The following is a 25,980-nucleotide window of genomic DNA, read 5'->3' as shown; positions in this document are numbered from 1 at the left end:
CTGTATTTTCCTGGGCTGGTTTTTGAACAATTACTGCTATTGCTGCCGAGAGAGCTTTTAATGGAGTTTGCAGCGACTGAATAGATTTTGTTTCCGGGATAAGTTGTATAATTTCCTCTATTTTTTCCTTTACTGCGAGAGTAGCACTTCTCAACTCAGGAGTTTTCTCTTCTATTAATTTTGGAACTAAAATAACTTCTTTGATCTCTACAACAAGTTTTAACATCTTCTCAATTGGCTGCGTTAGATTTGTTACTATTTCTGCTTGCTGTGTGGAAATATCACCAACTTCGTCAGATATGACCTTTTGTACCTCCGCAATAGACTCGGAGAGTGAAGCTAGAGGTTTATTAATTTCCATAACTCCCAACACGCCTTGCTGAGGAATTAGCGCTTGTTCTTGTGAAATAATTTGTAAATTTTGCATTTCGTCTTTTAATTTCAAAATAGGTTTTGCTATTTCTTGTAAGGCAGATATATCTAAACGTTGCGACTGTTTAACACTCTCTTCCAAAACCGTCTCTATATTGGTCAACTTTGCGGAAAGTGTTTCGAAATTTGGTTTCACGATTTCCAAAGCTTTGCACGTTGGGATATCGAGCACAACTTTTTCTATTTGTTGTTTCAAGGCAGATATAACTTGCTTCATTTTAGGCTTCAGGTTTTCTAATAATTCTCGACTTTCTGCAGCTTCCGTACTAATTACAACAACATTTGCTAATTGTTGGAGTGACTCCACCAAAGTGTTTGCTCCTTCATCTTGAATCGAAGGTATTTCACCAATATCTTCTGCAGAAATAGTTTCAACAGTTAAAAGAGAATCTTTAAGTAACTGCAATGGTTCATTTATTTCAGCAATAGATAAGACTCCCTGTTGAGGAAGAGCAAGGTTTTGCATTTTAATTTGAAGCAGATTTATTCCTTCTACCAACGTAGTAACTGGCATTGTTAACTTTTTAATGGCCATAACAAATTTCTGAATTTCCTTCTCATCTACTTTGGACTCTTCGAGTGTTGAAATTGCAGCTGAGAGAACTTGAAGAGGTGTTGTCAATGATTGTATAGATTTGGCGTCAGAAGCAATTTGTTCAATTTTCTCTATTTGTTGCTTCAACGCAGCTGCAGCCTTTTGAATCTCAGGTTTCTTCACATCAGTTATTTCGGGAACTGAAGCAGCTTCTTTAATCTCCACTATAAGCTTTGACATTTTTTCAATTGGCTCTTTTAGTTCTGTTATAGTTTGCGCTTGTTCTTTAGTTATATCTTGAATTTCTTCACCACTTAACCTATTTTGAATCTCCTCTACAGAAGATGATAGTAAAGATAAGGGTTCTACAATATCAATTGTTCCTAATATACCTTGCTGTGGGGATGTTAACTCTTGGGAAACGCGAAGATTTTGTATTTCATTCTTCAATTTTAATATCGGGGATGCTATTTCTTTCAAGGCGGAAACGTCCAAGCGTATCTTCTCCTCTAGAACCGTTTCAATGTTCGATAAAGTTGCCGAAAGTGAAGCGAGAGGAAGTTTTAAAATATCTATACTTTTAGTTTCAGGAATTCCTTGCAAAAATGTATCTATGCATTGCTTCAACATTGATACAGATTTCTTCATTTCAGGTTTCTGTTTTTCCAATAATTCTGGGACGGTTATGGCTTCCTTACTAAGTACAGTAATATTTAATATTTGTTGCAATGGTTCTATCAAGACATTGGCCACTTCAGACTCAATAGGTGATATATCCTCAAGCCCTTCTTTGGATATACCCTCTACATTTGAAAGCGACTCTTTAAGGGCTAATAAAGGTTCATTTATTTCAATAATTGATAAAACTCCTTGCTGTGATTTACCAAGGTCCTGTAGCATTGTTCGAAGTTGTTCTGTCTCGTCCAACAAAACCGTAACTGGTTCTGCTATAACTTTTACAAAAGAAACATCGCGTCGTGTTTCCTTCTTACTAATTTTGGATTTAGCTTCAATTGTCAAAATAGCCGTTGACAATGCTTGGAGCGGTACAGTTAGTAATTGCAGAGATTCTGCTTCTGGAATACACTGCACAATTCTTTCTATACTCTTCTTTAGTGCCAATACTGCATTTAGAATCTCGGGCTTCTTTACTTCGATTACCTCTGGCACTGAAATGACTTCCCTAATGTCTATAACAAGTTTTGACATTTTCTCGATGGGCTCTTTGATGTCAGTTACAATTTGCGCTTGTTGTGCTGATATGTCTTGCACCTCAACCTCATTTATACTCTTTTCAATCTCCACAATAGAAGCAGAGAGCAACGCTACAGGTTCATTAATTTCCATGATTCCTAAAATGCCTTGTTGCGGTGAAAATTCTTGTGAAACGGCTTTCAGGCTTTGAATTTCGTCTTTCAAATTCAAAATTGGTGTCGCTATCTCCTTTAATGCGGTAAGGTCGAAACGTTCAGACTTTTTAGTCTCTCCTTCCAAATTTTGTTTACCAGCTTCTTTCAATTGATCGTCCATCTCTGAAAGCGCTGCCGAAAGCGATTGAAGTGGAACTGCTATTTGTTGCAACGATTTAGCTTCTGGTATTTGAGTTATAGTCCTCTCTAATTGTTCTTTCAGAGCAAGAGATGATTTGTGTATTTCTTCATTCTGCTTTTCTACCACTTCCGGAGTCAAGGGAGCTTCTCTTATGCCAACGATAACTTTTGAAAGTTTTTCAATGGGTTCAATTAGAGCTGTGATACTCTCCGATGGTTGTTCTGGTATATCACTAGTTTCTTCTTTATTTATCTGTTCTTCTACTTCTGATATTTTGGCAATAAGGTCTGATAAAGGCTCGTTAATTGTTATCAAACCTAATACACCTTGTTGAGCAGATTCTCCAAGTTTTTCTTGTGTAATTTGCTGGATCTCAGCCTTTAAGTTTAACAGTGGACTGACAATTGCTTTCAGTGCTTTAAGGTCTGGTCGTTCTGGTTTTGCCCCCTCTTTTTGTTCTAGATTTTGAGAAATTACCACTGCAATTTGTTCAAGAGGATTTACTATAAGTTGTAGACTTTTACTCTCTGCTATTGCTTGTACAACAACTTCAATTTGTTGTTTTATTACAACTGCAGCTTTACTAATTTCCTTCTTGTGTTTTTCCAATACCTCCGAATTTCCTAAACTTTCTTTACAATTTACAACTAACTTTGATAACTTTTGCAGAGGTTCGATCAAACTTTTCACTACATCTGCCTGTTCCGGTAGTATGTCCTGGACACTTTCCTCAGTAAGCAGATGTTCTACATCTAAAATCGCTAATGAAAGCAGAAGTAGAGGATTACTGATATTAACAATAGAAAGAGTTCCCGTTTGGGGAGTTGGCCCCGACTCCTGGATTTTAGTATTTAAATTTTGAATTTCATCATTTAACACTCTTAACGGAATAAGTATTTCTCTCACAGCAGATATATCTAATCGGTTTCCTATGTCTTCCATTCGACTCAGAGACTTTTCAACGTCTAAAATGCATTCAGTGAACGCTTGTATAGGTTTTATTAAAGATTCTAAGGATTTTGATGTAGAAACCGTAACTGTAATTTTATCAAGGGATTGTTTCAGGGCAATTACAGCTTTGTTTATATCAGGATCATGTTGCTGTAAAATCTCTGGTTGATTAATAGCAGTTCTGCAATCAATAACTATTTTCGACAACTTTTCCAATGGTTCAGATAAAGATGTCAATTCTTTTGCTTGTTCTTCTGATATATCTGGAATCGCTTCATCAAGCACAGTGTTCTCGATATTTAAAGTCGCATCAGAAAGTACGGACAAAGCTTCACTTATTTTGTTTATCGAAGCAACTCCTGTTTGAGGTGACAAAGCTTGTTCTTGGGTTTTCATTTTAAATTGTTGGATTTCGCTGCTTAACTTGGACACAGAAGTTGCCAATTCCTTAATTGCAGAAACATCAAAACGTTTAGGTTTTTCATCTAGTTTCGTTAAGGTATCTACTACCTGGGATACAGTTGTTGCAAAGTCACTTAAAGAAGATTTTAAAGATTGAAGTGAACCAAGATCGATTTGCATTGTTATTTCAATCTGTTCTTTCAACCCAGAGAGGGCACCCATAATCTTAGGCTTTAAATTAGTTATTGACTCATCATGAGCAATAACATCATTACAACTTTTCACAACTTCAGACAATTTTTTTAACGCCCTTTCCAAAGATATTAATACCTCTACCTGTTCTGGTGATATGTTACGTTTTACTTCATCAGTTATCTCTAATATTGAAGATAAAAGACACTCTAAAGGTTCATTTATTTGAACTACAGATAGTATTCTTGTTTCTGATGGTAAATTTCGTTTTTCAATTTCAGATCGCAACCTATGTAAATCATACTTTATAAGTGAAATCTGTTTGGTTATGTCAGTTATTACCGGAACTTCTTGTACTTCTTCCGATTGCATCAAAATTTTTTCTATTTCTTCTGCTGTTCCAGAAAGAATTCGAAGTGGGTTCGTCAACGAAGGTAATGCTTTTGTATCAATACATTTTTGAGTACATTTTTCTAAAAATTGTTTTAAAGACGAAACTGATTCTCTCATTTTAGGCTTCAGCTTTTCCAATAATTCTGGTTGCATCGTTACATCTTTAATATTTTCAATGATAATTAAGTATTGCTGTAACAGTTCTTGCAATGGAGATAATATTTCTCTATCACCAGGTGATAAGTTTGAGGTTGTTTCTGTCAATAAACGGTTTTCCAAATTCTGAATTTCCTTTGTTATTTCAGGTAAAGGCGTTTCGGCTTGGATTACATATAGTAGTTGTTGTTGCTGTGTTGGCAAAGGCTTTTCAGTTTTAAGTTCTTCCAACCTCTCATTTAATTTTAACAAGTATTCTTTGACTCTCTTCACAGTAATAACGTCTTCCTTATTCTGCTCTAAGATTTTGTCGTACTTGACGAGTTCTTTGTTGAGGTTATCTAAAGTCATTAGCAAAAATTTTAGAGGTTCGCATATGCATTCCAGCAGCTTATCACTTTTCGATTTTTCGATAATGACTTCGGTACTTTTGATAAGTGCTATAATGACTTCTATTAAAGATCTTTTTTCTAATTTCATTGTTTCTATTTCACGTACTTCCTTTAACTTTGCTAAGGTCGTTGCGAAATTGTTGAAAAGTTTACTTTCTGTTGTTAGTTCCTCGCAGGTTTTTGCTTGAAAATCAGTTTCTGTAGATTTTGTAACAATTTGTATCAAGTTCTTTAAGGATTCATATAAAAACTTTAGTGGTTCAATGGCATCCCCAACTATTGCCATACTATATATTTCCTGATTTGTATTCTCTCTGACAATAGTTTGAAAATCGCTTATTTCATTAAGTAATTTTTCTATTTCAGCTATTTGTTCTTCTAACACAGCTACATCAGTTGCTTTTACTTGTTCTGCTGCATCGTCTACATGCTTTTGTATTTCAGCTACTTGTTCTTCTAATACAGCTACATCAGTTGCTTTTACTTGGTCTACTGTATCTTCTACATGTTTTCCTGTTTCAGCTATTTGTTCTTCTAATACAGCTACATCAGTTGATTTTACTTGTTCTGCTGAATCATCTATATTATGCTTTTGTATTTCAGCTACTTGTTCTTCTGATACAGCTACATCAGTTGCTTTTACTTGGTCTACTGTATCTTCTACATGTTTTCCTGTTTCAGCTATTTGTTCTTCTAATAGAGCTACATCAGTTGCTTTTACTTGTTCTGCTGCATCGTCTACATGCTTTTGTATTTCAGCTACTTGTTCTTCTAATACAGCTACATCAGTTGATTTTACTTGTTCTGCTGAATCATCTATATTATGCTTTTCTATTTCAGCTACTTGTTCTTCTATTACAGCTACATCAGTAGCTTTTACTTGTTCTGCTGAATCATCTACATGCGTTTCTATTTCAGCTACTTGTTCTTCTAATACAGCTACAGCAGTTGCTTTTACTTGTTCTGCTGCATCTTCTACATGCGTTTCTATTTCAGCTACTTGTTCTTCTAATACAGCTACAGCAGTTGCTTTTACTTGTTCTGCTGCATCTTCTACATGCTTTTGTATTTCAGCCACTTGTTCTTCTAATACAGCTACATCAGTTGTTTTTACTTGTTCTGCTGCATCTTCTACATGCTTTTGTATTTCAGCCACTTGTTCTTCTAATACAGCTACATCAGTTGTTTTTACTTGTTCTGCTGCATCTTCTACATGCTTTTGTATTTCAGCTGCTTGTTCTTCTAATACAGATACATCAGTTGCTTTTACTTGTTCTGCTGTATCTATTACATGCTTTTCTGTTTCAGCTACTTGTTCTTCTAATACAGCTACATCAGTTGCTTTTACTTGCTCTGCTGTATCTTCCACAAGCTTCGTCTCCTCAGTTCCTCCTTCAAGTTCTTCTATTTTAGAAATCAGACATTTTAATGGTTCTTCTATTGACAGCTTTGTTGCAGGTTGAGTTTGAATTATTTCTAAAGCTTGTTTCAAAATCAATCTAGCTTCAGCAGCAGAAGCTTTTTCAATTTCGCCCAAGACTGGTTTTTGAATGGCTGTTTGGACAGATACTATGACCCCTTTGATCTTTCTCAAAGAAGTTTCTATTGCGTTCAGACATTTTACTTCTGGGACGTCTTCATGCAACTCTAATATCGTTTCATTGAGCAGTACTTCAGATAAAACTAGTCCCTGCTTCAAGTCACTTAAAGCCTCGTGCATATCAAGTATAGAAATTAAACATCTATCTGCTTTTGGTTGAACATTGACAATTGCCTTTTGCAAGTTGCTTATCTCGGTTTTTAATTCGAGTAATGGTTGCTGTGCTCCTTCGGTAATTTTTCTTTCTACTACTTCCTCTGTTGGAAAAACTTTAGCGATGGATGCAATGCAATCAGCAAGATCATATAATAAATTCATATTAATGGCGTCTTTCTTACTGTTTAATATATTTGCACATACAGTTGTAAGTTTCTTTAACGATTCGTCGAGAGGTAATGTCGAATCAACCTTTAACTGCTGTTTAATTTCCTCAGCAAGGGTTCTTACTTCACTTTCAATCAAGTCTAAAGTACCGCTTGGCGATTCTAAACTTATTGGTCCACTCAGCACATTTATTATATTAGAAAAAGGTTTTTCTAAATATTTATAGTCGATAATATCTGATGTAGATTTCTCTAATCGCTTATTAACAGAAGTACAGTTTTGTACAATTTTTTGTACGGTGTTGTGTAAAGCAATTCTTCTAGATAGGTCATTTTGCATTTTGATTATAGCTTTGGATATTACTTCCAGAGGTTGTAGTAATTGTTGAATGATAGACTTTCCTTCTTCCAAGTGTTTTGACAAAACAGCCCTCATAGAAACGCTTATCAGTTTGTTTTGCAATCGATCTAGTGATTCTAAAAAGTTTTCAATTTTTATATCTTTGAAATCTTCAGCATTTACGTATCTGGTGCTGATTTCTCTAAAACAGTTCTCGATTTCATTGAGTAATTTAACTTCGTCATCTACGACTTTTGCTTCTATACAGTCGTAAAGATGAATCTGTAAATTTTCTAAAGGTTGTACTAAATGTGAAAATATATTCAAATTACCTTCCGATATATGTTTCGCTTTTACAACAAACGTAAGCAAATCAGTTAAAGCCGAATTTAGAGTACGTAGTGGAGTAACGTCTTCAACAGTTTTTGGTTGCTCCAATACCAAATGAGTAACTTCAATGGCTCTACTCAATTCTTCTAAATGGTCTTTAATAGATTCGACAAAACCAGCCTCAGGTTCTATAGTGCCTATTGCTTTGGCTTCTTCAGTTACTAACATCGCAGACAAATCCGTTCGCAAACTAAGTAAATTTTTACTAAGAGCTGCAGATTCGCTTTTCTCAACCTTTTCTAAAGACTGAATAAATTTGTTGACGTTATCAATTTCTTCCGGCGACATATTTGTACTGGGGGTTTCAGATACCATACTTAAAATCGCCTGTAGAGGTTTTTGTAGTTCGTTGAGAATGACTTTTTGTATTTCCGGTTCCTTTTGGGAGGACAAAGTAGCCACAGATGTTTCAAACTGAGATAATGACCTTTTCAGACGTGTCAATGTTTCCTTTGTCTGTGCAGCTTCTTCTTGCTCTGTGCTTATAGCTTTCTCCAGTAATTTACCAATACTTCTAGATATGTCTTGTATAGGTTCTATGAAGTCCTTTGTATGCGATTCTTGATTTATACTGGCTAGTAGGGTTTTTAAATTTTCAGCTGTTGGTTGGAGCTTTTGCACTTGTTTTGAAGAGGACTTGCAGTTTAAATCTTCAACTAAATTGTTCATTTCAACTACTACGTTGTTTGTCATCTCTAAAAGGTGTATGTCGTCCTGTGACAATTTACCTTTCTTTTCTTCTAGAATCGTTCCAGAAATAAATTGTAAGGTAGTGACAGGTCTCTGAAGTTCAGTTACTAGTACTTTTTGCGCTTTAGTTTTTGGTTTTGTCTCGAGAGTAGACAAAGATTCCTGCAAATTCTGTAAAGAATGTTGTACCGCCTGTAACGGTTTGCAGATAGTTTGGGACTGCTTCTGTTCAGAAATAAAAAGGCCTTCCGTTCCCTCGACCAGAGTATTGAGTTCCTCCGCTATGCGTGTCATAAGGGATTCTTTGGGAAGGTCGGATATAGAAGTGTTTAATTGTTGATAAAGTTCTTTAACTTTTCCGATTGATTTTTTATCCTTACTATCTACGTTTTTATTTAAATGTTCTAGGGTAGTTTTCAGTTCATCTAAGCAGTTGTTAATTAATTCAAGATTTTTATATTTTTCAGCTTTCACGTTTTCTATTAACTTTTCTAAGCTACAAGCGGTTTTCTGAAGGGTACTAACTGTACCCTTTTTTTCTTTGGGAACTTTTGGTCTTAATGCATTTATGTTCTCAGAGATGCATTTTAAAGATGTCTTTATTTTGTTTATACATTCTGCCCCTACTGGGACATCTTCCATTAAATTAACAACATTTTTTACGGTCTCTTCCAGTGGTTCCAACACCTCTTTAATTTTCGACTCCTTTGGAACAGCAACAACTGCTAGCCTTAGCTCTTCTATCATGACTTTTACCGCTTCTACTGGAGGCTGTTGAGCTTCGTCAACTTCTTCTGGAGGTACCTGCCTGGACTTTATAAAACTATTTATTTCAGTTAACGTGTTATTTGCGGCCTCCACAGCTAATTTCTCTTCAGCACTAAAGTCAGTTGGAGAAATACTTTCATTTATTTTATTTTCTGTAAGTTTTTCAACTGCAGAAATTGATTTTTCCAGTTCACTGAAGGCTGCCTTTTTCTCATCTGAAAGGTGCTCCTTTTCAATCGAACACACGGATGCCTGTAAGGTCTGTAACGATTCTAAAATCGCTATTTCCTTAGAAGCTGGTTTTTCTTCTAAAGCTCTTTCAGCCTGCGTTTCCAGTATTATTTGTTTTTCTTCAATTATTTCTTTTATTTCTTCCACTATTTTTTCTCCCAAACTTACTCCACCCTTTTGCGAGGTTTCTTGTGTTTTCTCTTCTTTTTCTAGTTTATTTTCTGAGTCTTTTGAAGTGTCTGTACTATATTTGGACTTTGCAACTCGTTTACAGATTTCATATATATTTCTGGAAATTTTAATCACAGGAGATGTCCCATCTTGCAGCTGATCCTCTAGCAACTTCTCTTTATTTGCTAAATCAGAACAACTTTTCTCACTTACGCACTTTACATAAGACTTTATATTCTCTATTAAGTTGACTTCGTCGTTATTTAAATAAGGTTTGCAAGCAGCAACGTAATTGTCCATATTATTAGTTAATATTGATAATGACTGTTCCAGTTTTGTTTCGCCTTCTGCTTCAGTGCCTTTGTTAATATCATCTTGGATGTCGTTTAATATCGTATCAAAAATTGCTGTTGCTATCTCTGTCTTGACTTCTTCCGAGTAAGCTACTTCCAGTTGTTGGGCAATATCTGGTAATACTTCAACAAGTGTGTTCAATAAACTAGTTATATTCTTTATGGGAGATTTTTCATCGACAGTTTTCAAAGCTTTATTTAGTATGTCCAAAAATATCAAGATTTGTTCCTTTTGCATCGGTACGACATTTTCTTTTATTACTAGTTGAGAACTAACAAAGCTATCGATATCGTCAAAGATTTTACTGATGTTTTCCAGCAATTTGAAGTCACATTCAGTTAAATCATGTTCAATCAAATCGTTCACTGCTATTTGCAGGGGGTATAGCGATTTCTGTAACTTAAGGATTTGGTCTTTATTAACACTTTTATACTTAATTGCTGCAACGGTTTTGGCAAGATTTTGGACAGATTCTGATATTAATTGGATATTTTGGAATTTAACGTTTTTATCTTCCATTTCGCATTTCTTTATCTCTTTTAGAGAGTACAAACTTTTGTTTAGGAGGAGTTGTACGTGTTTTATGAGATCGGTTTGACTTGTTATTTTGTTTGATTCTAGAAATTCTGAAGTAAATTTGATCATTTCATCGGTACTTTTCGTTTTATCTTCAGTAACGTAGTCGTTTATTACGTTTATTGCTCGGGAAGCGTTGGAAATAAATAATCTCTCATTTTCGTTGTTCTTTTTCGATCCAATATCCTTCATATCCATTTCAATTACAGGTAGGGTATATTTCAGATCTTCGATTAGTATCTTTTTATGGTTATTTATTTTCGAGTTTTTACATGTTTCTGCAAATTTGTTCAAACTGTTTTGTAACAAAGTAATAAAAAGTGTTTGTCTTGTGTCCTGGATAGTGTTACATAATAGATTTACAGGTTCCAACAATCCTTGTAGATTTGGAGACGCGTCTAAAGATTTAGATGTCAAATTTAAATTTTCGATCAATAAGTCAAGTTTTTCTGGAGGTCCATTTTCGGAAGTAACTTCAATTATAGTTTTAATGGCGGAATTTACCTCTTTTAAAACTGTTTCAATCTGTTCTGTTTCTGATGAATTTGGGGGAACTGTAATATTCTGAGCAAAATTTACAATTTCGTTTAAACTCTTTAATAATGTTTCTTTTAAAACTACTTCTGGTAAAATTATTAATGAGGCCGTAGTTTTTTCTAAATTTTCCAAATTCTTGATAATAGCTTTTTTATCTTGTATGCTTTCTATTGTTTTTTGTTTCAACATTTCGCTTCCTTCTTCAAAGGGTTTCAATGACTTTTGTTGTATAGCTTGCGGTAGTTCTAAAGCTTTTATTATCGCACTTAAATTATCAATAGTTGCTTTGCATTCTACAATCTGTTCTTTTGTTTTACAATTTTCCACGATTTTTGGTAAAGTAGAATTTAATGCATCCAAAGTTTTTTCAAATTGCTCCATTTGCAATGAACTTTCATCGTTCAGTTTTGGCAATACATTTCCCATATCCGTGCCAATATCTTGTAACTCATCAAAAAGGGGATGTTCAGTATGTAATGAAATTATTTTTTTTTCTATATTTTCCAAGTTCATTTTCACACCTGTAGCTTCTTCTTTATTATTTATCGCTTTACTTATCACTGCATTTGCTTTATGTATGTTTTCGGTAAGTTTATATTTTAAATTTGGCGGCAATGTTAGTGATTGAACTGTTACTTCAAGTTTTTCTAAAGCTGATTTATCAGCACTATTCCCTTTCTCTATTTCAGGTTCAATTATTGTTTCTTTTACAATTTCAGTTAACGTTTCTAAAATATTGTCCACGATATTTGCATCGGCGATATTTTGTTCTGTTAATGTCGGTACGATTTCTGATATAATGTTCGCAGTTTCCTGAAGTTCATTGATTAATGCTTGCTGAGTTTCGGGAACGTTCTCTAGGGCTTTTAATGTTTCCTCCAAATTCTTCAAATTTTTAATAGTTATTTTCTGTGGTGGTTTGTGACACATTTCAACTAAAGCTGAATTTGCCTTTTCTAATATTGTTATCAACTTAACTTTCATATTTGGTGACAAATTTGCAGAATGTCTATTTATATCTATCTTCTCAACTTCTGGTTTTATAGCTTCCACTGGTAATCCCTCTTCAGAATTTTTAATAATTTCTTTTACAATCTGGTTGTAGTTTTCCAGAATATCACAGACCTGGGCAGTCTCTTCCAGGTTCTGTTGAATTTCAGGTAAATTATCGGAAATAGAAGTAGTAACTTCCTGCATTTCTGTGATGAAATTTTGCTGAACTGTTGATTTTAGATCTAGTTCTTTTAATGCGTTTATATTTTCTGCAAGACATTCCAAATCCTTTTTAAGTACCATTTCTTTTCGCTTCTCCTCTATAACTGTACTTAACACCGCGTTTGTCTTTTGTATGTTTTCGGAAAGTTTATATTTCAGATTGGGCGATAAAGTTAGGGATTGAATTGTTACATCAAGTTTTTCTAAAGCCGGTTTATCAGCCGTTTTTTCTTCCGTTTCTCTTTTAGGACTAATTACTATCTCCTTTACAACTTCGTTTAAGGTTTCTAAAATATTTTCTACGATATTTAAGTCAGCTATATTCTGTTCCGTTAATTCTGGCACAATTTCTGATATTATATTGGCAGTTTCTTGAAGTTCTTTGATTAAAGTTTGTTGAGGGTGTGGAATGTTCTGTAGAGCTTTAAGTGTTTCTTCTAAATTCTCGATATTTTTGACAGTTATGCTCTGTGGTGGTTTCTCGTACATTTCAGTCAAAGCTACGTTCGCTTTTTCTAATACCGTCACCAACTTACTTTTAATATTCGGTGATAGATTTAAAGAATGTGCGCTTATATCAAACTTTTCTATTTCAGGTTTTGTAATTTGTGGTGGCAATCCTGCTTCAAATGTCTTTGCTATGTTTCCCACAATTTGGTTATAATTTTCTAAAATGGTACAAATCTGAGTGGCGCTTTCGACATTCTGCTGTATTTCGGGTAGATTATCAGAAATAGAAGTAGCAACTTCCTGTATTTCCGTCACAAAATTTTCCTTAACTGGTAGTTGACACTCCAGCTCTTTTATGGTCTTTATATTTTTATTGAGATTTTCCAAATTATGTTTCAATATTGTTTCTGCCTTTTTCTCTTCTGCTACTTTACTTAACACTGCATTTGCCTTATGTATATTTTCGGAAAGTTTGTATTTCAGATTAGGCGATAAATTTAAAGATTCGATTTTTACGTCAAGTGCTTGTAAAGTTGGTGTGTCGACAGATTTCCCTTCCATCCTTTTTTCACGAGTTATCATTGTTTCATTGACAACTGCATTTAGGGTTTCCAAAATATTTTCTACTGTATTCACGTCAGTTAAGTTCTGTTCTGTTAATTCCGGTACAATTTCTGATATAATATTGGTAGTTTCTTGTAGTTCTTTGATTAAGGCCTGTTGAGGTTGTGGAATGTCCTGTAACGCTTTCAGTGTTGCTTCTAAGTTTTCGATATTCTTTATAGTTATTTCCTGTGATGGTTTCTTACATATCTCAAGCAGTGCTGTATTTGCTTTTTCTAATATCGTCACCAACTTTCCTTTGATGTTTGGTGACAAATTTAATGAATGTGTACTTATATCTAGCTTTTCGATTTCAGGTTCTATAATCTGTGGTAGTAATCCTGCCTCGTATGTCTTTGTGATATTTTCCACAATTTGGTTATAATTTTCTAGAACGGAACAGACTTGACTAGCACCTTCCAAATTTCGTTGTATTTCTGGTAAATTATCAGAAATGAATGTAGTAACCTCCTGCATTTCTCTTAAAAATTTTTGATGAACTGGTGGTTGTTTATGCGTCTCTTTTATGGTCTTTATATTTTTGTCAAGATTTTCCAAATCCTTTTTCAATAACAATTCTGTTTCTTTTTCTTCTATTACTTTGCTTAACACTGCATTCGTCTTTTGTATATTTTCAGAGAGTTTGTATTTCAAATTAGGTGATAAATTTAACGACTCAATTTTTACATCAAGTTTTTGTAAAGTTGGTTTATCAACAGGTTTTTGTTGCACTGGTGATATTATTGTTTCTTTTACAATTTCATTTAAAGTCTCTAAAATATTTTCAACGATATTTACGTCATCTGTGTTTTCATCCGTTAATTCTGGTACAATTTCTGATATAATATTAACAGTTTCTTGAAGTTCTTTTATCAATGCTTGTTGGGGTTCTGGAATGTCTTGTAGGGCTTTTAGTGTTTCCTCTAACTTCTTGATACTTTTTATAGTTATTCTCTGTGATGGTTTCTCGCACATTTCAAGTAAAGCTGCATTCGCTTTTTCGAATATCGTCACCAACCTATCTTTAACATCTGGTGGTAAATTTAATGAATGTATGGTTATATCTAGTGTTTCAACTTCTGGTTTTGAAATATGTGGTGGTAGTTCCGCTTTAGATGACATAATGATGGTTTCCACAATTGTATTATAATTTTCTAAAAGGGAACGAATTTGAATAGTTTCTTCCAAACCTTGTTGCATCTCAGGTAAATTATTAGAAATACAAGTAGTAACTTCCTGCATTTCTGTGACAAAGTTCTGCAGAGCTGGTGGTTGGTTATCCAGCTCTTTGATGACGTTTATATTTTTCTCAAGATGTTCCAAGTCTCTTTTCAATGCTGTTTCTTCCCCTTTTTCCTCTACAACTTTACTTAACACTGCATTTGTGTTTTGGATGTTTTCGGAAAGCTTATATTTCAAGTTGGGTGATAAACTTAGTGACTGAACTGTTGCTTCGAGTTTTTCTAAAGCTGGTTTGTCAACAGTCTTACCTTTCGTCTCTGTTTCAGGAATAAGAACAGTTTCCTTGACGATTTCACTTAATGTTTCTAAAATGTTTTCCACTATATTTACGTCAGTCATATTTTCTTCTGTTAATTCCGGCACAATTTCCGATATAATATTGGCAGTTTCTTGTAGTTCTTTGATTAACGCTTGTTGAGGTTGTGGAATGTTTTGTAAGGCTTTTAATGTTTCTTCTAAATTTTCGATATTTTTAATAGCTACCTTCTCTGGTGGTTTACCACACATTTCAGTTAATGCTGCATTTGCTCTTTCCAAGATTGACACCAGCTTCAGTTTAGTATTTGGTGACAAACTTGAAGTATGTATACTCAGATCTAGCTTTTCAATTTCTGGTTTTACAATGTCTAGTGGTAATCCTGCTTCAGATGTCTGTATTATATCTTGCACAATACGGTTGTAACTTTCTAAAACATTGTTGACTTGATTAACGTCATCTGTACTTTTCTGTATTTCTGGTAAGTTATCGGAAATGGAAGTCATCACGTCTTGCATTTCTGTGGCAACATTTTGCTGAGCTATTAATTTTTTATCCAGGCTTCTCAACGTTTCTATGTTTTTTTGAAAATCCTCCAAATTGGCTTTAATAAATTTCTGTTCAGGTAAAATAATGTCCTGTAAAATTGAAGAGGTTTTCATTAAAACAGTTGCCAATTTCCCCGCTACACTGGGTATTGCATTAATACTATCAACAGCGGCATCAAAATCGTTAACACTTTTACTTAATTCTTCTTTTGGTGTTGTGGATTGTTTCTCTATGTTAGAGAGTACTCCTCTAAAAGTACGCAAAAGATGCTCGATCTGTTCAAGGTCAGTTAAATCACAAATTTGTGCATCGTCCAGAGTTTTTGGGACCGCTTCTATTAAATCATTAGTAACGGCAGTTAAAGATTGTCTTTGAGGATGAGATTCTAACTTTTCAACGTCTTTTCTTATCGCATTTAGTATTGTAGCACATCTTTCTTTCGGAATTTGAATTAAATTGTCACAGAGTGTTGACGTTGGTACATTTAGCTTTTCATTAAGGTCAGCAGATAGTTTTAAGTTTTCCTCAGCTGCTCTCAGTTTTCCTACGAATCCAGTTATTTCCTGCGCACTAAATTCGTCATTTGAATGAGTTATTGCTACCGACACAATATCATTTAGTGTTTGTAAAATCGTTTCGATTTGTTCCAGATCTTTTTCATTCGCAATATCAGTAGTGGCATCTTCTACAACTTCCGTGTATTGCAGAATTTCGGAAACTAACGGTAGAGACAGTGATTTTTGTGGAGAACTTGAAATAAGCGCCAAATTTTCTTGTAGTACTTTCAGATTTTTGATATCAAATTTTTTACGTTCCTTTTTGGGTTGTGTACTTGTATTTATAATTTGCAACATGGTATTAGCAAATTGGGTCAACGAAAATTGTATATGCCTCAAATTTTCCGAACTGATACTTTCCAGTAAAGTTTTAAGTGAAGTTGCTCGCGGATGTAACTGCGCGGCGATTTGTGGGAACTCATCCGCAGTACATTTCAATGGAATGGAGGATCTTAACTCGTTCAATAACTCTCCAACAGAACTTAAGGTAGTGAAGTCACTCGGCGTTATTTCATTGTTTAACGTTTCCAAGGAAACGATTTCAATCGCGTTATGTAAAGGTTCATACAACGTAAATAATATTATCTTCAAATCTTCTGGAATCCCTTCAAGTAGTTCAGCAATTTGTATCAAGGGTTCCTTCACCGAGGTAAAAGCTGTTTTTCTGGTTTCTTCCATTCTCTGAATATCCGTTATAGTATCACTAAGTTTTTGAAGCGGTACCGACAATTGTCTTATTTCTTTGATATTTTCTATCGTAAACTGTGGTTCATCCCTTTCCTCGAGAAGAGTGGCGTATTTTACTTTTTCTATACATTGCACAACTTCGGAAGCAACACTAAGCAATTCGTGTGGCACTGGTTCAGCATCTTCAGTGATAGCAGCTTCGTAGAATGTGGCTAGACATCTTTCCAGTTCAGAAATGTTTTCGACCACAGCACGGTTAATTGCAGGTGAAACAATAAATTCTTCGTCCTCATCGGATTCTGATATTATCGGTAACGTTTGTACATTTGAGATGCATTGTTTTAAGTCGTCGAAACTGGGTCTGCGGTAATGCTCCATTATTTCCAAAAATTGTGTTTCGTCTAGAATTTGTTGGTGCATCACGGCTACGTTGTACTGTAAATGTTCCAATAATCGACCTGTCTCGTTTATATCGTCGCTAAGAGGCTGAATACTTAAAAAGTCCAACGCTTCGATAATCAAATCCTCCGTCATTTCCAGAGGAAACACATGTTTCTGCAATGAGAGTCTGTCATTTAAGGTTAATTCTTCTTTAGGTTTTTTTAATAATTCGTCAGTTATTAATTCCGAAAGGGGTTGCATTTTTGGTACAAGTGGTTCTAGGACAGGCTTTGAAGCAGGTTTTTGTAACAGTTCTTCTAAAATAGATAGTATTTTCTTGGTGTCATCTAAAAGTGCATCTGGAACTGCACTTATAGAAGATTCTTCTACTATGACTACAACATTTTCGTCTTCGACAGGCTCGCCTATTAGGGGTTCAGGCATTAATCCGTGTTCATTTAAACTAGCTATATTTTCCCTCACTTCAAATGTTCTCCCTTTCAGTATAGAGAACAATACGCACAGATCCATACTTTCCAAAATTCTCTCATCTACAATAATACTATCCTCGAGAATGTTTAACAATGAAGTGAGGTCTTCCAAAATATATTTATCCGTTGGTTCACTGCAATTCATCAACACATTGTTTAATAGTTGGATAGGCTCACTCAAACTTTCTAAAGCTGTAACCGTTGCTTCTGTTTTCACGTTCGTTACTTTTGATATCGTCGTCGCTAAATCCTTTTGTAGGGAAGAGAGCTGTCGCAGTGCTTCCAGAATTATTGTATCCGTGACGTGTTTTTGTGCTATTTCTATATTTAGAAGCAGTTCGTCCACCGACTGCGCAATATTATTAAACACAATGTTACTGACTTGTTCAAGAACATCCTCAACGACCTCTTGAGAAGATAAAGTTACGTCAGCTTTAGATTCGGGTGAGACTGGTATATTCTGCTCGATTCTTTTAATGGCATTTATAATGTCTTCTGTGTTATTGGCGAAAGATTCTAACATGTTGAGATTAACAACTCCTGAGTGTCTGTCACCGCTTTCTTGATTTCTTACTACTTCTAACCCTTTTGATAATTCACTTATAGGATTGAATATTTTATCTAATATCGCTAATCGGAGTTCTTGTTTGACAGATTTTTCACCGGCATATCTAACAGTTTGTTTCTCTAAAACTCTTAGTTCTTTATGTAAGGAATTTATGGGGTCTGTTAGTTTTTCTAATATCTTCTCACGTAAATCGCTGTACATTTGATCGCTGTCTTCGTACGCAATTGTTTTTTCCAAACTAGTAAGGGCCAACTGTAAATTTTTAGTTGGTTCAAAGAATTTATCTAATATTTCAGTATCTTTCACTTTTGATGTTTCTGAGGATATATCGGAGGAAGCCGATGCCTGACTTTCGCTCTGCGAGGATTCTTTTAGCATTAAATCGGCCTTAGAGAGTTCACCTTGCATTTCTTTGATAGTAATGCACACCTCCTGGATTATTTTGGATGGGGTCATTCTCCCAGATGACTTTGTAGAATCTAGCTCTTTTTCTAATAAAGTTATTTTCTCGACCAAATCCAAACCTTTATTAATTTGTGGCCCAGTGGTACTTAAGATGTTTGTACAAGTCCTCTGAATCAATGTATGTCCTTTACCCTTCACTGCAAGGCATTTTTCTACAACTGATAGACTTTTCTGTAACTCAAATATCGGTGGGGCAATTAATTCGATCGTAGACAAATCCGGAGAAGCTTGCTTTTCCCTGAGTGTTTCAAAAACGACTTGTATATCTTTAAATGGTTGTGAAATGCTATTCAGTACTTCCAAACTCCTGTTTGCCGCAGCAGATGTAGATTTGAGCGTCGATTGAACGAACAGCTGTTCCTCTACTGAGAGTAACCCTTTTTCAATTTCTTGTAAATTTTCTTTCAAATCTTCTATTATCTTCGCTTGCTCTTGCTGCAATTGCAGTTGCTTGGCAGCGTTTACTTCTGGATCAGTTACTAGTCCATCACCCTCCTCTCCTTGTATATCCCGTTGGAATGTAGTGTCTGGCATGTCTAAGCTAATAGTTTTCTTAATTGTACCTCTCTTAAAGCCGTCTTTCGACATTTCATCAGAGCTTTGAGAAGAACGCCTTCTAGGCCTTCTCAGTTCTTGACTTTCGCTTCTGTTTACTCTAAGATCGGAACCGATTTCGTGTGTAGTGTGGGGAGTCAAAGGTCGTCTGTCGTCGTCGTCGCCCGGCAGACTCGTCGTCTCTGTAATGGCAGCAACTTGGAAAGCCCTCTCTTGTTCCCGGATGTTCTTTTCAGAACTTAAAGCGCTCTCATAGTCTCCATACGACTCAGTGTCTAATTCTGCTGCACCCGCTAAGCTCTCATCGCCCCTTTCAGAGTCAATTGAGAGATTTTTAGATAAGCTATAGTAAGAGTTATCACTTTTCGTCGAGTCTGATTTTCGAGGGGGTCTCTTTGGGGCCTCACTACTAGAAGTGACATCAATTTTCAGTTTCTCTGACGTAATAGACGTTTCGTTTGTTATTGAGTAAATTTCGTCCACATCCGCTTCTGTTCGCAAATCTTCTTCCGCGGATTGGAAATAGTCGTCGGAGACATCCACTAGGACAGCTTCTACTAATAAATTTCCCGAAGTTGAAGTTTCTTTTACAAATCGAAGGGGTGGTAATTCCACAACATTGTGTTCTGGAATAAAACGAGATTAGACTTTAATAAACACGGGATTATTACGGTTATGGTACCAGAAACGTGTTCCGACAATTGATCTGCGTACATTTCTACGATTTGTATGGCTTCTTCTTCGGTGAGATCTGGCGTTTCGTATAAGGAAACGGACACTTCTTTACCATCGAAGGAGAATGATACTTCTCCATGGTCTGCAAGTGTTAACGACTGATCTCCCGCTGTGTCATACAATTGTGACGTTCTTTCCTCGTGTATTGTAGACAGCGATGGCTGTCGGGCTAATTCCATTCTCTGCTGATTTCTGGTCTTTTGGTCTTCGAAGCCAAGGAGTGATGCTGAACTAGCCACAGTACCCATACAATTTCTCGCTTCGCATGTGTATGTCCCCAAGCAACAAGTACCATCCTACATTTAAAATGCTGAAAAATCACACACACTAAAAACCCTACCACTTACCTCTCCAGAAGTGATTCTGTGAATGTCGCCGGGTTTCAGTTCAACTCCATCTTTATACCATTTGAGAATTGGTTGAGGTACTCCTATAACTTTGCATTCTAAATTTACGGCACCTTCTTCCGAAAGCACCGCTCGCAAACATTCTAAAAATTTGGGTTTCTTGAAATGCTTTGGTATATTAATTTTGAGGAAACACGAAGTCACTGAATGACCAAATTCGTTGGTTGCAACGCATTTCCATTCGGCTTGGTCGTTGAACTCCACAGGTCGAATGTCCAAATGACAAACTCCTAAGTTTTCTCGATACACGACATATTTCTCAGGCTCGTTGTCAACAGGTTGGTCATCTCTGAACCAAGACAAAGTTGGCAAAGGAGTAGTTACACTAACTGAAATAGTAAAATAATATAATCTTTTATACAGGGTGATTCAGTCATAATGTCATTAATTTTAAAAACGTATTCGGAAGGCAGACAGAAAATATAATATCAAATAAAAAAAGTCGGCACACTACTAAATACCCGAATATACAAAATACACTACACACGGTTACAAAACCATTAACCATTAAGAATTTAAAGCGTATATTCAAATCTACCACCTTCCATATCCCCCGATTTTTTCCAACTGCATCTATCATACCATACCGCGCAACGAACGTGCAGGACAAAATGACTTAAATGTGATAGAGGCTGTTTTAAATTTAGTCAAGGAGCAGCCTACTATTTCCACAAGAACAATTTCAAGGCGACTGGAGATATCACAAACCAAAGTTTGGCGGATACTGCGCGAGAATTCACTCAACCCGTACCATTTTCAAAAAGTTCAAGCTTTAGAACCAGCTGATTTCCTCAATCGTCTTGAATTTTGCAGTTGGTTCCTAAATCGAAGTGCAGCAAACTCTAACTTTATTAAAACAAAGTGCGCTGGACGGATGAACGTTGTTTTACTCGTGCTGGCATTTTAAACAGGTAAAAAACATATTACTTTCTGAAAAACAATAAGTACCTACCTAGTTACACCAAAGTTTATATTTACACTAAAGTTTACATTTATTATGTAAACTTTGGTTATACGCAACTGTATATTGAATAATAAATTGAAATACTAAAACTGTGTATTATTTAACATAATAAATTCTAAATAATAATATTAATAATATTAAAAATGATAAATTGTAATAACCGTACATTCGAAAACAATCATCCCTATTCATTACATTCAATTTTCCTTTGATAAAAGACCGACAACTTTTTGCTCTACTTTGCATGGAATACGATCCTACTACAGTTCGTATTAGTCTATGAGCCAGATAGGGTTCCGTTTACTAGCTATAAAAATAAACTTTTTACAGCCATTTAAACATTTAATTTGTTGATAACAATTAAACTGACCAGTTTCAGGCTTTGCGAGCAAGTTTTTTGGATTCAGGAACTCAAAATACTACGAATAAGTTGTTTGCAGCCGTGGCACTCTGGTTGGCCACGGCACCCTATCTGGCTCCTAGACTATAGTGCACGTGCAAATCAAAAGTGGGTTAGATAGAAGGTTACTGACCTAGACACAGGTTAGCCTAGGTCGGAAACACGTACCGAGTTGTTTATTTGTCTCCGTCTGATTGTTTTTGATCTTCTATTACTTACAGTCAATATTTAAATACTACATACATTTCACCCTCTCTTTATAATTTATCTAGTGAGTGTTGGTTTTTTATGTCATTATTTCTGTAATGAAATTGAAATGGTTATGAAATGAAATTTAAATTACTTGAACTCTTGGAGTTTTGTAACTTCAATATTAAATTTTATTTAAAGTGAAACAGAGCTAATTTCTTTGCAGCCATAATAGTCACATTTGGTCAGATGAAAACCCGCACACTACTCGTCGATTTCAGAAGAGATTCATATCGCGATCGTTTAATTGGGCGACATTTTCTACTTGAACATCTGAGTGGGCCGCGTTACTATCAATTTTTAGTAGAATTGTTTGAAAACCTTCCCCTTCAGATGGTACGGGATATGTGGTATATGCACGGCGGGGTTCCGGCCCATTTTGCTCGCGATGTCCGTGGATTTTTAGACGATCAATGTCCCAATCGGTGGATAGGGAGATGATAATCCTATGGACTTTTGTATATGGGATTATATGAAATATGTCGTGTATCACACCGAGGTAGAGAATGTAGAACAGTTGCCGGATCGTATCGAAGATGCCGCTGGAGAAATACGTAACAGCCCTAGTTTATTCCATCGCATCTGCCGCTCATCTATCCAACGTGTAATGTATTTGAACACTTTCTGTAAGCCCGAAGGTTTTCAGCAAATTAAAAAATTAATGATGTTAATAAAAACACATTTTTGGCAAGGCATGCTCAGACCTCCTCGAGGTTCTTGCTGGGTAAGAATAACAATTTAATATGTTGATTGCATAATTATAAAAATTATTTATAGCATTTTTAATTATTATTGGTTGACGTGAGCAAACCGTTTATTTATTGTCTTATATGAGCGAAAATATATAAATATGGCAACGTTGCATCTAGGGCGCGTTGTTCATATCGTAGCCGTGCGCAAATCAAATAGTGAATAACCGGCTGACGTCAGCCGGTCAGTAACAGCCTGAAAAAGGGGTTAAATAATGATTTGAAAATATTTTTTTTCTGCTTAAATATGCATTTAGTTTTGTTTTTTTAATCACGCCATCGTATTATACCTACTCATTTTCCTCTATCTGCTTTTAAAATTAATGACATTATGGCTGAATCACCCTGTATACTGAGTACGCGTTATCTTACCTTGAACAGAAAATCTGAAACTTTCATTAATTCTCGCCTCACAACTTTTAAGCCCGTGTATGAATTTTGGGGCTTTACTTCTTGAAATTAGTTGCTCGCGTTCTTCATTGTTTAATTGACTTTGTATATCTTCTACTGTTAACTCTGCTGAACTTCTAGCCTCGCCCATACAATTTCTTGCAATACAGCAGTAAGAACCTAACGAATTTGTGCCAGTTAATTGATAAACATCGCCTGGCTTTAACTCCTGTCCATCTTTAAACCACCTGAGCAGAGGCGTAGGAGATCCCACTACTTTGCATTCAAAGGACACTAGTCCTTCTTCTGTTAATACTGCTTTTAAAGTATCCATAAAACGAGGCTTTCTAAAATGTTTGGGGACTGGAAAAAAGACAGCACAAATTGTAATTATTGAATAAACAATTGTATTGGATATTAAGACTACTTACTGGTCATTTTGACATCACAAGTTGAAATAGCAACAACCCCATCCAGGCTCGTGGCAACACACTTCCACTCGCCTTGATCGGCTGCCTCTGTGGGTTTAACTTCTAACATGTATCCTCCAATTCCGTCTGCCATCTGTTTGTACCTGCTGCCATGTACTTGGTCGTCGATCCGACCTTCAGAATTGTACCAGCAAATAGATTTAGGCCAGGGAGGTACAGACACTGGAAAATAGAGAAACATGTATTTTACCATTCCAATATGTTGAAGATGTTTCTGCTAACAAAGTCTTAGGCGATTTCAAGCCAGGGCTTGCGTTACAACTGAGTGTTACATTTCGGAAATATAAACTGTACACTTTTATACCATTTCAAATCTTAAAACAAACGTTTAAAAAATAGAAGGTGTACATATTTTGATCTCTTTTTTTCAAACTCTTTCCCAACTTATAACAAACTTCTTAAAGATTACACAGACCCACAAAAAAAGTGGCAAGTCCGAAAGACAATCGGTTTTGGGGGTCGCTGAATCCGAATTCGCTGTCCGTTTGACACGATTAGCTCTGGTTTAAGGTCAATTCAAGATCAAATGTAGAAAATCAATTGTCAACAAACTAAATCTATGTATCTACACGTTTTTGGGGTCGCCGAATCCAAATCCGATGTCCGTTTGACGCGATTAGCTCTGGTTTAAGGTCAGTTCAAGGTCAAATGTAGAAAATCAATTGTCAACAAACTAAACTACTAAACTATATATTTTTGGGGTCGCCGAATCCGAATCTGATGTCCATTTGACTCAATTAGATCAAATCAATTGAAAACAAAGTAAATTTACATATCTATACGTTTTTGGGCTCGTTGAATACGAATCTGATGTTCGTTCGAACCTATCAGGTCTATTTAATACTTTCTAATAAAAAAGTATAAATCAACATACGAAAGATGCTTATACAAATTTTTTGGTTTTAAACCTAAGTGAAAAATTTGATTGGGTTCGAGCAGAGAGAAAGGTTTCACCAAGATATTAAAGAGGGAGGAAATTTGGGTGGCAATAAAACTAACACTGATATTGCTAGTGATACTAGTTATGACGAATATATTCCATATCACGTTGTGAAAAAGACGAACAATATCACAAAAAAAAAAGAAAATGGTGTTCGATATTTATGCCTGGCAGAGAATGGAGCAGAGTTCCTAATATCATGGCTAAACAAATACTAAACAAGCCGGAAAATCCTTGAAAATCTGTTCTCAAAAATCTCAAACGTCACGGACTGTGTAAATTAATGTATATGAAGCATTAACGGGCACATGGATTTAAAGCTTACTTAATTAGGCTTATTAATACTAGAATTTTGTCATGTCAAAACAATTAACTTGGGAGTCACGGGCTCAGAGTAACGTTTTCTTTCTTTAATCTTATTTGTGACTCAAATTTTAACACCCACAAATGATTACTTTGATTAAGTTTAGAACTTGAGAGTATTTAGCATACCTGATCGGGTCAAATAGATTCGGATTCAGCGACCCCAACAACAGATACATTGGTTTACTTTGTTGGCAATTGATTTTCTATATTTGACCTTGATTTGACCTTAACCCAGACCTGGTCGGGCCAAACAAACGCCGGATTCGGATTCAGCAACATCAAAAACGTATGGATATGTAGGTATACTTTGTTGGCAATTGATTCTCTACATTTGACCTTGAACTGACCTTAACCCAGATCTTATAGGGTCAAATGGACACCGGAATTGGATACAGTGACCCCAAAAACATATAGATATGTAGGTATACTTTGTTGGCAATTGATTCTCTACATTTGACCTTGAATTGACCTTAACCCAGAGCTAATCAGATCAAACGGACATCAGATTCAGTTTCAGCGACCCCAAAAACGTATAAATATATTGGTTTACTTTGTTGGCAATTGATTCTCTACATTTGACCTTGAACTAAACTTAAACCAGATCTGATCGAGTCAAACGTACACCGGATTCGGATTTAGCGACCCCAAAAACGTATAGATATGTAGGTTTAGTTTCTATATTAGACCTTGAGCTGACCTTAAACCGTGTTAAACGGACACCGGATTCGGATTCAGCGACCCCAAAACCATATGCATACCATGGTCTTGGCTTTCGGACCTGCCACTTTTTTTTTTGTGGGGCTGTGTTATTGGACTTACCTTGACAGGACAATTCTAAGGGATCTCCAATTTTAATGGATTCGTCTTGTAAGTCTCGAACAAATATCGGTGGAGGACCGGTAGGAACAGGACTGGAATACAATATATAGTGGATTACATTAAAAATGCTTTAAAAATTTTACGTGTAATTTCCATTACCTGTCAGCTGGTTTAAGGGACCCTTCTCTGCTTCCCTTCCCTACAACGTGCACCTTGGAGCTGGAGATGGCCTTGCCCATGCAGTTCACAGCCTCGCAGACGTAGATCCCCAAAGAGGTGGGGTCGTCCGGGTTCGCCGTAAGGGCGAAGACATCGCCGGCCCGAATCTCCTTGCCGTCCTTGAACCAGCGCAGCAGGGGGGTCGGTACTCCAACTACCTTGCACTCCAACGAAACAGTTCCCTGTTCGGTGAGAAGAGCACGCAGTTCTTCCAGGAACTCGGGCGCTTTGTAAGTCTTCGGTACTGA

General features: G+C 35.8%; 1 protein-coding gene across 1 annotated transcript in view; it reads right to left on the bottom strand.

Annotated features, from left to right (window-relative positions):
• The window catches only part of LOC108911760 (titin), a 280,890-nt gene that overhangs the window by 198,817 nt on the left and 56,093 nt on the right, over positions 1–25,980 (bottom strand). The window contains exons 5-11 of the mRNA XM_018716773.1: positions 25,673–25,976; positions 25,514–25,605; positions 23,329–23,550; positions 22,880–23,260; positions 20,086–20,474; positions 19,686–20,034; positions 31–19,629 (exon numbers count right to left, since the gene is read on the bottom strand). Coding sequence (XP_018572289.1) covers positions 31–19,629; positions 19,686–20,034; positions 20,086–20,474; positions 22,880–23,260; positions 23,329–23,550; positions 25,514–25,605; positions 25,673–25,976 — 21,336 coding nt within the window. The remainder of the gene's footprint in view (positions 1–30; positions 19,630–19,685; positions 20,035–20,085; positions 20,475–22,879; positions 23,261–23,328; positions 23,551–25,513; positions 25,606–25,672; positions 25,977–25,980) is intronic.

The sequence above is a fragment of the Anoplophora glabripennis genome, unplaced genomic scaffold, assembly GCF_000390285.2.
Source record: "Anoplophora glabripennis isolate ALB-LARVAE unplaced genomic scaffold, Agla_2.0 scaffold423, whole genome shotgun sequence".
NCBI classification, from domain to species: Eukaryota; Metazoa; Arthropoda; class Insecta; order Coleoptera; family Cerambycidae; genus Anoplophora; species Anoplophora glabripennis.
Note: the sequence above shows the minus strand (reverse complement) of the source record. Positions and strands in the feature narration are given on the sequence as shown.